Source organism: Rhodamnia argentea, chromosome 5 (assembly GCF_020921035.1).
Source record: "Rhodamnia argentea isolate NSW1041297 chromosome 5, ASM2092103v1, whole genome shotgun sequence".
NCBI lineage: Eukaryota > Viridiplantae > Streptophyta > Magnoliopsida > Myrtales > Myrtaceae > Rhodamnia > Rhodamnia argentea.
The window spans coordinates 15,350,614-15,361,854 of record NC_063154.1 but is presented as its reverse complement, the minus strand read 5'-3'; the positions used below and the strand labels follow the sequence as shown (position 1 = coordinate 15,361,854).

Sequence of the window (11,241 nt, the reverse complement as noted above, 5' to 3'; positions counted from 1 at the left end):
TTGTGTCCTTGTTTTTGAGGGATTTGTCGAGCCACCCGACAGGTTCATTACCTTATATGCCATCCGTTGACGACAGCGATAACGACAATGGAGTGGAGTAGCGGTAGAGTATGTAGATGGTAGATGGCTAGTATGTACAGGCAGGTTTTTTACGGTGATGACACGACAGACACTTTTTGGTTTGAGCCGTGGTGTGGTTACGACTCGGATGGGGGTGATGGCGAGGAGGATGTTGTTGCATGGTGGTTATGTCGAAGCCAAATACCAAAATTTTCTTTGGTAAGATGAGGATATTGAAAAGGAAACTAAGTGTTTGTTGAAGCAATGGTAACAAACAGTATGTCCTGATACTAATTTGATGGGATAAATCAAAGGTGGGGCTCTCCACAAATACTCACGAACGAGGAGAGGACGAAGATAGCTTCACAATATTTCTGTATTAACCTCTTATTCACCCATATTAGAATGGTTAAAAGACACGCCTATGTATAGGCTCATTACACAACTCTTGATCTACCTCTAGAAATATGAAAAGACACGATGTACATACATAGTATTAACTAAACATCGGAATATGAACCGACTCTTGAAAGACTCAACTAATAATAACTCTTGAAAACTACAAACTAATAAAGACAAGTCTTAGGCGTCGAACGGTCATGGGTCATATATCAATGGTATTTATGAATTTGATTTAATTTTTAACAGTATTGTTACTGATTAATGTAGACGAGACAGGGTGGCAAGGAGGTGACAAGATATATAATGTCGTTTGTGCTAGGAGGCGAGAGGAAGAGAATGACCGAAACATAATGACATCCATTACGGTACATAAGACATGTAGATAGGAAAATGGAAGGCGAAAGAGACAAAAGAGACATATAAATGCTTTACGCCATCATTGACTAAAGGAATCCAACGATGTGGACGAGATAAACTGGTGAAAACAGTGCTATAAGAGACAGATATGAGAGCGGTTGGAGATGCTCTGCGCAGTCATCAGCCTTAGCAAGGTGGCAATGCCTGAGTTGAATTCTAATTCTTTAACCCTTAGACATTTTAGTCTGGTCTGTTTCATCCATCACTAACACAGAAAGATTGCTGTGAGACCTCAAGTTTCACCAACTCCATCGGTGTATACAAGCCGAGCTACTGGAGCTTAGATCGCTGAACACTTGTAATTTGATCAATTGCATTGGTCGGTACCGGCAGATTGACTCTCCCGCGCAAGTTCATCGACTGGCAAACCACAAAGACCTCCACTCTCAATATCCGCGCATTTTTGGTCGCACCTAGTTTTAGCCTCGAGAGGGCCGCACCGCTGAACACGAACCGATTCAGTGTGAATTTTACTCCATGATGAAGTGGAGGCCAATGAGTTAGCACCAGCCCCTTCACTGGGAATAGAGAGGACAACTCGAAATATGGCGAGCCTACTTCATGGATTCTGCTCCAACATGTGGTCGACCATGAGGTCATGAATGTCGCCATGGTGCACATGTCGCCTAACTTGTGAGTAAAGCCCAGGCCGATCACGAGTCCCCCGCACTCGAACATGTTCACTTGAATCACCACTTGGGGATTGCCTGCCAGTACCAGCGGGAACTCAGACAAGCGGCCGAGCAGGTCCACATCGAACTCTCCCTGGAGGAGCTGGTCAATCTGACCAGTCACTTTGGCGCGCACAAGTTCTACTCCTTGGTCGTTACAGTCGATAAAGAGACCTTCCTTGACGTACCAACCAGCTAGAGGGTAGAAGATTGCTAGGGCATCGGGAAGTGACCCTCAGATGAGATAGCAAGCTTTTCCTTGAGCATCGTCATTCCAGCACTGGATTTATTCGGGTAAAGTCGCGCACATGCCTCACTGGAGGTTGCACCAGATGCGATGAGCACTAGCAGTAAAATACTTTCAGAAATAGAGCAATGTTGGCGTTTAATGACAACTGATCCTGACCAATCTGATGTTGCACGAGCTAGGCTCACTGCTCTTGGTATTTCCTTTGGATGACTGTGACTGTACAAGGAGCACAAAGGGAGTGTGCCATTAGCATGCCCAATTAAGTGTCATATCCAATTGACTAAGTATGAAACCGGGCATGCTGAGATTAGCATAAGCTCAAGTGTTAATTGAGCAGAAGCATTCAGCATGATCAGATTTTGGTGTCAGCTAGATTATGGATGTTTACTTGTTTTCGGCCGTGGCAGGAAGAAGAATTGCTTGGTGTCGCGGAAGTACTATGCCTCAGATACATAAAGGATAAAGGATTTTGGATTCTAAGAGATCCTCATCGTATTGCATTACAAGAATTGAGGCTTGATTTTGAACTATGACGATAACGATCAGCCTAACACGGGGATCAGAACAAGTGCAGAAAGTCACAGTATAGCTAGAAATCATGATTGGTTAATCGTTGTCGATGAGGATTACATCAGTCGAACTTTACCGGATGCAATACCAGAACTCATTTCTTCTAGTCTCTTCGGGGACATTGACCGAAGGTTGGATTACTGATCTCTCCCCATGTTAGAATGTAGACCAAATTCAAGTTAGTTGGTTGCGTTGAGAACAGTGGAGAAATCAAGAAACCGCAAAGCCAGGATCTTATTGAAAACTTGATGAACTTTTGGAGTACATAAGTTCTATTTGCTTAGCCTAAATGGTAGAAGGATTCCGATTCCGTGAACCAGAGGCAATGCTGTAATGTCAGATTGGTTTTCCATCTAACCAACGAGTATAGAAGTCCAACGATTCCTGCGGCTTGTATTGAGGGACTGTATGCCCCGCTCCCTGCACCCGTTGACAAGATGCTTATCGTTAGCATCAGACAAGGAGATGACTTGTGCAACGAGCGGCGCACGTGCAATTAGAAATAGATCAGCTTAAGTGCATTCCAGTAAAACAAAGAACAGAATTGTTTCTGAGCCTTTAAAGCAAAAGGAAGGTTATTATCTTCGGTATCAACTGTCAAAGGTCAGGATTTGTGAATTCGAACTCCAAACATCTCATTTCCAAACACCAAACTAAATTAGTTCGTTATGGATAAATTGAGCTTTTCTCTACGATTCAGACACAGACAACATTTTTTTTTTGTCCTAGACACTGATGAAGTCACATCTTTTATCCATAGAGATTAATTATTTATTATCAGCATTACTCTATCGTGTTGTTGAACATTCCAGTTTGTTTTTAACGGAACAACCAAAATATGCAGAAAACAGCACACTCGCCGTGACCTTGTTCCAGTCATTTCGTGCAACGAATTGTGAATCTTAGCATATGATTGGTAAGAAAGTTTATTGGTTTCTGACCTTGATAGTTAGAAAGGTGAGGTTGTGGTCATACCCTTGCAGATACCTGAAACAAGTTGCCGAAGAATGTATGCTTAGAGCAGTGTAGCATAATGACCCGCAATGGCATTGCACAGCAATTTGAATTTGTCGATTCACTTAAAAGCGACTGAAAATGGAAAAAAAAACAGAGGATTTGGACATCACTCTGCTGATGAGAGAGCGATTTAGACATCTCTACTCTTTCACCATGAGTACTAGTCAGTAAGATCATACCTTGCAGGCGCTAAGTATTGCTGCAAAACATGAGATGAAGTAAGAACTCACCCGGCGACTTGCTCGTTGGAGATCCACGATCTCCATTCATCGACGATTTTGTATCCAAGTGACCTGGTCCACGCTTGAGTGCCGGTGTAAGGTACGACTGAATCATGATCTCCACTGAGAGCAGACAAAGAACATCAATTAACAACAATTAAATGAAAAAGTCGCGACCATTATCTAAAGAATGTGGTAAGGAACTTGTTGGACATCACTACACAACCTATTATGCATCTAAACAGCATCAGAATGTTTAGGATGGCAAGAAGGGATGTCTCAGTGATGCAGAGCCGCACGAATATCACATATCTCACCTGAATATGAGTGCCCTGTATCCCTCAGAAAGCAAACTTTTGTGATACGGGATCATACTTCCTGTATCGATGGTATAATTTAACCTCACTCTAGTGGCGCATATCTCCCAAGGACCCGCCACGCTCGCCTATCGCATATAAAATAAGCAAATGCCCGATTAAATTAACTAGAAGCTCGACATTTCTGTAGCAGACAAGAGCAAATGATTCAACATATTACCGGTGCTGCGTGGATTGCTTCCCGAACTGCTTCGTCGTTTAACCATGTGGTTGCAAAATCATCGTTCTGCAAACACAACTGAGAACATTATGGAAGGAAATATAATACTAATGCTTGACTTATGTCGAGAGGAGGATGAGGATGGCTTGGGTCTCCGCCGACGGGCATTCGGACTCGCGCTATCAGTCTTGCTAACTTAATGTTTAATCCAAACCTCCATTTTTCATCTTAAATATAACCAATCAAGCATAGCGACTGAGATTGAAGATTCTAGCTTTCTCAGAAAGCACTAAAACAGTCGCCCTGCTTACTTTTATGTTGTCCTGGAATTTTATTTGTCACCACCGTGTGAGAATGGAAAGGCGATGGAAATCCGATCGTGCATACTAAAAAGTCCGAATCACTCACAATGCATGGGATGTGAAATGCATTCGCCTGTTGGAGACTCGATGTGACTTTGTTCTCTTGTTCTGATAGCCAAAGAGGTGAACCATAACCAAACATTCTTTTTCTTGTGTAGAGAGGCTTCTCAGTCACCCCCAACTGACGGAGGCCAAAAGGCAGACTCATCGCCATGCCGTCTGGGTAACGGTAGCACAGCTCGAGAATGTCGTACCTATTTAAACCTGTCAGAGCCTGGAAAGTAGCGGGAAAAAACAAACGTCAATTTACCCAACCGAATCCCACTTGCAAATCTATTTGTGGTTGGTATCAGTTCTATTGGTTTGACAGCTGATAAACATGTTCCAAATTACTGAGAAAGGGACACCGTCGCACCGCGTACGCCTTGAGAATGTTCTTGCGGCATTGGTCATTTGGGGGGTCATAGAACTTCCCTTCACATGTAGCCTGACAATCCTGCAGCAGAATCAATTGTAAGCTCCTGCTAAACATACTTGTGGGACATTTATGATAGCACAAGTCCCCTAATTAGTGCTAACTTTCCTGTTTGACTGACCTCAAAGATGTCGATCGAGATCAGCGCCATACCGAAGAAGAAAGGCACGTGGCCGTTGCCGTCGTATTCGTCATCTGCAATCCCATTACCAATGAGGTAACCCTGCAGTAAGGTACATTTTTTCCATAGTTAAAAAGCTCAAACAGTCAAAGCTATCACCATGGAATTGGGTATACCCCAAGTCTTTCAGCAGAGATGAGATGAGGAGAGATACCTTGAAATTGATATGAGGCTTTTCACCTTTTTTAATTCCTGAAAGAAAAGTTCATTTGCAATTACCAACAAAACCTCGACAGATGAACCTGGAATTTTGTTTGAGTTCACCATACCTTGTACTACTTGGGAGGCAAGAGTCGGCACGTAAACTCCAGCATACGACTCTCCTGATATATAGAATGGATTCGAAAGGAATTCTGGATAGAGCTCGAACCACTGAATCCGAAAAACGAATAATTAGCAGCTGCTCTACCGCTATCCTGTTTATTCAGTTCCTGTAAATTAACCTGCTGGGTTAAGCCTAACACATTCAGATTCGTGCAGGACCTGTTACCTCGAGAAGAAAGGCATGCGTATCGGAGGCAGTTTGAAGGTCTCCCGTCACATAATTCCGTGGATCTTCGGAGTATGATAAACCCACTCCACATGGAGAATCCAAATAGATAATGTTGGAGACCTGCAAAATGAGCAAGAGCACTTCATTTTAATCCTCACAAAACAAGGAGTTATAAATTACACTACTCCGACATTCAATCCAGCAAGTGAATGGAAAGGTTCACAGAACAGAAATGATTTTTCAGACCTTAGACCAGCTGAAGGGATTGAGCTGAAGTATAGGCAAGCTTCCGTTTGACTTTCCCGCTTGAAAGTTAAATGGTCCTGCATATAGGTATGGGCATGAAAATGGGACCTCACAACATGTGACCGTGGAAACATCAGCATCTCGGTTCGGTGCTTAATTCGAATACCATGTTCATAAACAAAACCGTCCAAGCTGGAGCAACCAGGTCCTCCGTTAAGCCACAGTACCACAGGATCCTTGCTAGGATTCCTTTCGGACACAATGAAATAGTAGAACAAATTCTTCTTTCCGGGATTCCCCTCTATGGCCACATACCTGCAGATACCGAACCCAGAATTCTCTTAGTCAACTAAACGAGCCTGAGATCAAAACGACGGTTAGGAAAATGGCGGAATATGTACCCTGCATGATGATTGGAGGGCAAAGCGCCATCAAAGCCTGGTACGTGAGTAATGAGGGATTCATCAGGAGCCGCTCCGACAGCTAAAACAGTCAAAACCAAGCCTAGTATTACACCAGAAGTGAAACTGAAGACCGTCATAATTCCGAACAGATCATCAAAAGTTCTCCAACTACGATCGTGCCCTGTATTACTACGAATTATATAAAGACAAGACAGGGTGGCGAGGAGGTGATAAGGTATATAATTGACGTTTGTGCTCGGAGGCGAGTGGAAGAGAATGACGGAAAAACAAGGACGTCCATTACAGCAACTAAGACATGCAGAAAGGAAAAATTGAAGGGGAAAGAGACAAACCAGAAAGGACATTCAAATGCCTTTATGCAATCATTGACTAAAGAAATCCAATGTTGTGGACGAGATGAACTGGTGAGAAAATTGAGAGAAGATACCAGACACAAGCAGCAAGGAGAAGAGACAAATGTAAATAGTGGTTGAAGATTCTCTGTGCAATCATTGGCATTCCTCCTAGAGGTTCAATTCAAGGTGGCCATGCCTGAGTTTGCATTCTAATCCTATGACCCTTGACATTTTAGTCTTGGTCTGTTCCATCCAGCACTACCAGAGAAAGATTGATGTGAACATCAAACCCATAAGGCTCGATCATCGTGACACTTCGCCCACATAAATCCAATCGTTAGAGGCTCGCTTTCTATGTACATTTGACATCAAATCTTCCTGAACGATATGTACAACAATTTCTCTAACACAACATCGTTTGGCACGATACACTAACACCCTATATCCGTAACATCTGATGCGATTTGGAAACTGGATTTGCCGAGAACCTAAGCTCTTAACGTGGGATAATCAAGCCGAATCGAGTTGAGCTATATCCAACCAGGCATATCGCGCAGTAAGGCTAGCTTGGAAGAATTCAAGCTCATCCGAGTTCGAGCATGAGACCAAACAAAGCCTAACTCAGCTCGATGACACCAGTAGATGATGACAAGGATTTCAAGACTCCACCTTCCCACTCCAGAAAAGTCTTGCTTTTCGAGTTTCCGCATGGAGACAGATGATTAGTTTCGTTACGGTCAATACGTGAATTTGAAAAGGAGGAGATCTGGAAGAATATGGTGGTCGTGCTCTAATATTTATGATTATGCAGTCCAACTTATTTGTGAAGTGACATTGAGCATCCAACTTTGGAAGGCTTGACCCGGCCCGCCCACTCGGGTCCACCCCCACAAATCCGTCGCAAGAAATGAGAACCGTTAGATCATCTTCTTCTAATCTTGGCCGCACACTCCATTCTCAAGCTTTGACCGTTTCAACGGGGTCACCAAAGAAGTGACATCTGCACGTGGTCCTCCAAAGTGATAGCCCCCTCAGCCGTGGAGTCCTTATCAAGCCCCATGTACGAAGCCCATGAACTTCTGGCCTTCTAGTTAATGAATGTGTGGGCCTCTTGGCCCATCTTAAAGGAGTTGTTGTGGAATTTTGTGATTGGATTCCAAAAGCTCATAGATTAGGATTGAAGTGGGAACCGGACTGAATCGGCCGGTTCTCGACGATTCCTGATTTCTACATTTTGAAATCAGTGAATATCGGTCTAGTTCCCCGTTTAAGGTGGACCCATCCATCTGGACCATTAGGATCGGATCAGATTTTTTTTTTCGCATTTTTTTTGAATTGTCAAATACTAATTCCAATTCTTTTCTCGCTCAGACTCAATCATGCATATCACTCACTCCTCTTACTCTCACTTCTCCGGTCTCGGTCACACAACGTTCACGCCCTTCTTGTAGCTCGACCCCTCTCGCTCATTATAGCTTTGTTCGTGGAGATGATTATCATGCTTAGCTTATCACGAGCACGTTACATTAACATCACTCGTGTAGTAATTTAGATCATATAACGACACTTGTAGTTTTGCGGGGAAGAGGGAGAAAAATAAGAGAAGACTCGGCATGTTCATGAACCCACCTGGGAATCGGACCGGACCGGTTGGACTGGTTCCCATGTAGGTCCAAGACTAGGTAAACCGGTTCACGACATGTTGCTTCTTATTTATTAAACGGATAAATAAAATCAAATTTTTTAACATGAAAGGAAAATGCTTTTCCGCCGAGAGAATGAAAGGCAAAGTAGACCTTCGGTCCATGATCGCCCCTCTCTGATTCCATCTCCTCCACTCGCAGCCGCCTTCGCGATCGTCGCCGAGCTCAGTTCTGAAATCAGCAAACCGTCGCCGCCCCGGATCTGTTCCAAACAATCGCCGGGCGACCTTGGGTCCATGCCGGATCGGGTCCCATGGCCACGCTCGTGCGTACTATTCAACGACTGGGCCTGAAAGTTTTGGTAAGTTTTCAGTCATTATCAATTTGGGCGTGTAATAATCTTACGTCGCGTTTTGTACAAAGAGATGGGCACTTCGTCCTTTGCTATTTTATCTTTGTGTGGTTCAGGATTATGGAACGGAATAGACACTCCGGCTACGCGTGTTCACAAAAAACTCGAGACTTAAAATAAAAATTTCGAAAAATAATCGCTTTTATCTCTTATGAGAACGAATGAATGAAAAATATTTTCATCACCCTCCAAAATAATTAGGCATAAATTGTTATTGGTAATGAAAACATTTCCCGTTAACTAATATGAGTTAAATTTTGAAAAATATTTTTCAAATCTTGAATTTTTCGTGAAACAAACGCACCCTCCACATCAAATAAATCACCGTTCCTTTATTGAAATTGAAGACTTGTGTGTACATACTACTTTATAATATGACTAAGTGGTGAATTTAGAAATATGAGTTGAATTTTTTGTAACATTTGATTTGTGCAATATTAGATTTATACGAATCAATATTAGGTTAAGTTAATTGCAAAAATGGGGTTACTGCATTTAGTACATTAAAGTAATCCAAGAATATTAGGTTAAATATGGTACAGATGTTGAACTGCAAAATCGATTTATTGAAGTAGTAATTTTGACTGATTGATTAAATTTTTGCAATCAAATGTGAAATATATTAGATGATTCAACATGAAAATATTGTCCTTTTTCAAAAACATAATTTGAGTAAATGCATGGGTAAGGAGAATCTGATACAATAGTCATTGCGCATGCATTTGATTCCATTCCCTCAAAAAATTTTCTCGCAAACAAGCATAAGAAAGTCCATTTCATTGACATAATTTACCAAACAAAGAGATTAGCCTTCTTTCCATTTCATTTTATGTCTTCTCGATTCCATTTTGTCATTCCATTCCATTCTATCATGCCAAATACAACATTATTGTGTAACTGTGCATGCCAATGATAGATACAGTACCCATAAAAACCTCCAACTTTAGCATTTGTAATAATTATATCCAAAACTTTTTTGTCTCATAAAAAACCTTCAATTTTTATTTTTGTCCCAATTCTACCCTAAACTTTTACTTTTGTCATAATTCTACCGGCCTAGTACCAAAAAAACCCTCAACTTTGACATACATCCCATATTATATCCAAAAAAAAATTTTGTCTCATAAAAAACTTTCGATTTTTACTTTTGTCTCAATTCTATCACCGTTAGCCTTTTTTCTATAATTACTATTAATTAATCTTACGTGGTATTTTCACGTCGTTAATGAATTACACCTCGGCAAAGGCGACATCAAAAAATCCCGAACTTCTTTTTTGTTGTTTGCTTCCCCTACATATTGCAGGGAGATGCATAGTCATTTAAGATGGCACGTTTCGTATTCTTTTCGGCACTCAACAGCCCAAAAAAGGGCTAGACATTGAGATATTCGGACGAACTATCTAAAATCTCGTCATCCCCGAAGCCTACTCTTTCTAAATTTCGAAAATTCATTGATAAGTTCGGTGAGAAAATTCGAGCCACGTAGGATTAACAAAAGGTGATTATGAACGGAAGGTGGCAAGTAATAAAATTAGGATAAAAGTAAAAATCCGCGGTTCTTTATGAGATAAAAAAAAAGTTTTAGATAAAATTGGGATAGATGCTAAAGTTGAGGGATTTTTTGGGTATTAGACTGGTAGAATTGGGACAAAAGTAAAAGTTGATGGTTTTTTATGAGACAAAAAAAAAAGGATATAATTATCACAAATGCTAATATTAAAGGTTTTTTAGGGTATTAGGCCACCAAGGATACATGATGACAATCAAAAATTTTCACTATGCTTGAGGTTTGAGATATGGATCTACCATTTTACCTTGGTTATGCCACAATTCTGGAAAGTCGTTCAGTAAGCATCCCGATCTGAGTTTAAGTTTCACGCATTTACAACAATTCACACTAAGTTACGTATCGAAAAGTTCTTCTTAGTAAAAGAATTTGCCCAATAAACTTTTATTAGGTCCACTGCCATGTAAAAACTACAGAGTGTACAATATTCATGATTGAATTGACATTCGACGCTGCAACAAAATCAATCAATCCTATATACACATGTCAGTCATCCAACGGTGAATGTGAGTATATTTTTGCGCTGGAAATGGACCAAATAATTATCTCACTTTATCTTCTACTTATCATTGGTATGAATCTATATATAACTCATCTAGGATTCAATTCTTTAAACCTACTTGGGAGGATCATATCTCTGTGCATTAAGACTTAGAGGCTGCATTTAGTAGTCCGGATTAGAGTTCATATAGGATAACAAATTATCTTATCCAGTGCTTGGCGACGTCCTAGAGAACGCACCGATACCTGTGCTCAAAGAATTTGAGATACAATGTTCCGAAGGATGTCATATGATCCAAAAATCGAATGTATGTTCAGAAGATACTAGCACCCAGAGACAATGAGCTAAAAACTCCACCTTACATTCGCTGCGCAGATTGAAGAAAGAATCACACCTCAATTCAAGGATATGACTAAGAAACAAGCAAAACCCAACAAAGAGAAAACGAAACAAC

At 41.2% G+C, this 11,241-nt stretch overlaps 2 protein-coding genes across 2 annotated transcripts; both read right to left on the bottom strand.

Moving 5' to 3' along the window:
- Positions 1–1,149: 1,149 nt before the first annotated feature.
- LOC125315210 (acetyl-CoA-benzylalcohol acetyltransferase-like) lies at positions 1,150–2,492 on the bottom strand. Its single transcript, XM_048279644.1, has 3 exons — positions 2,431–2,492; positions 1,859–2,016; positions 1,150–1,763 (listed from the first exon to the last, which is right to left on the bottom strand). Exons 1-3 carry the CDS (start codon positions 2,490–2,492, stop codon positions 1,150–1,152), a joined length of 834 nt encoding a protein of 277 aa, XP_048135601.1.
- On the bottom strand, positions 2,372–6,615 carry LOC125314970 (serine carboxypeptidase-like 20). The gene is made up of 14 exons (XM_048278558.1): positions 6,304–6,615; positions 6,069–6,217; positions 5,903–5,979; positions 5,654–5,776; positions 5,433–5,535; positions 5,318–5,355; positions 5,104–5,205; positions 4,923–5,003; positions 4,554–4,781; positions 4,146–4,211; positions 3,926–4,053; positions 3,618–3,731; positions 3,312–3,357; positions 2,372–2,790 (listed from the first exon to the last, which is right to left on the bottom strand). Exons 1-14 carry the CDS (start codon positions 6,441–6,443, stop codon positions 2,707–2,709), a joined length of 1,479 nt encoding a protein of 492 aa, XP_048134515.1. The 5' UTR covers positions 6,444–6,615; the 3' UTR covers positions 2,372–2,706.
- Positions 6,616–11,241: the final 4,626 nt, after the last annotated feature.

Coding starts and splice junctions, on each gene's coding strand:
- LOC125315210 (XM_048279644.1), bottom strand. CDS start 2,492: ATGTCCCCGAAGAGACTAGAAGAAATGAGTTCTGGTATTGCATCCGGT. Junction 2,017..2,430: donor TCCGGTAAAGTTCGACTGAT/GTAATCCTCATC, acceptor CTCCTTGTACAG/TCACAGTCATCCAAAGGAAA. Junction 1,764..1,858: donor TGCAACCTCCAGTGAGGCAT/GTGCGCGACTTT, acceptor CCGATGCCCTAG/CAATCTTCTACCCTCTAGCT.
- LOC125314970 (XM_048278558.1), bottom strand. CDS start 6,443: ATGACGGTCTTCAGTTTCACTTCTGGTGTAATACTAGGCTTGGTTTTG. Junction 5,004..5,103: donor TCTCGATCGACATCTTTGAG/GTCAGTCAAACA, acceptor ATTCTGCTGCAG/GATTGTCAGGCTACATGTGA. Junction 3,732..3,925: donor TACAGGGCACTCATATTCAG/GTGAGATATGTG, acceptor GTCTGCTCTCAG/TGGAGATCATGATTCAGTCG.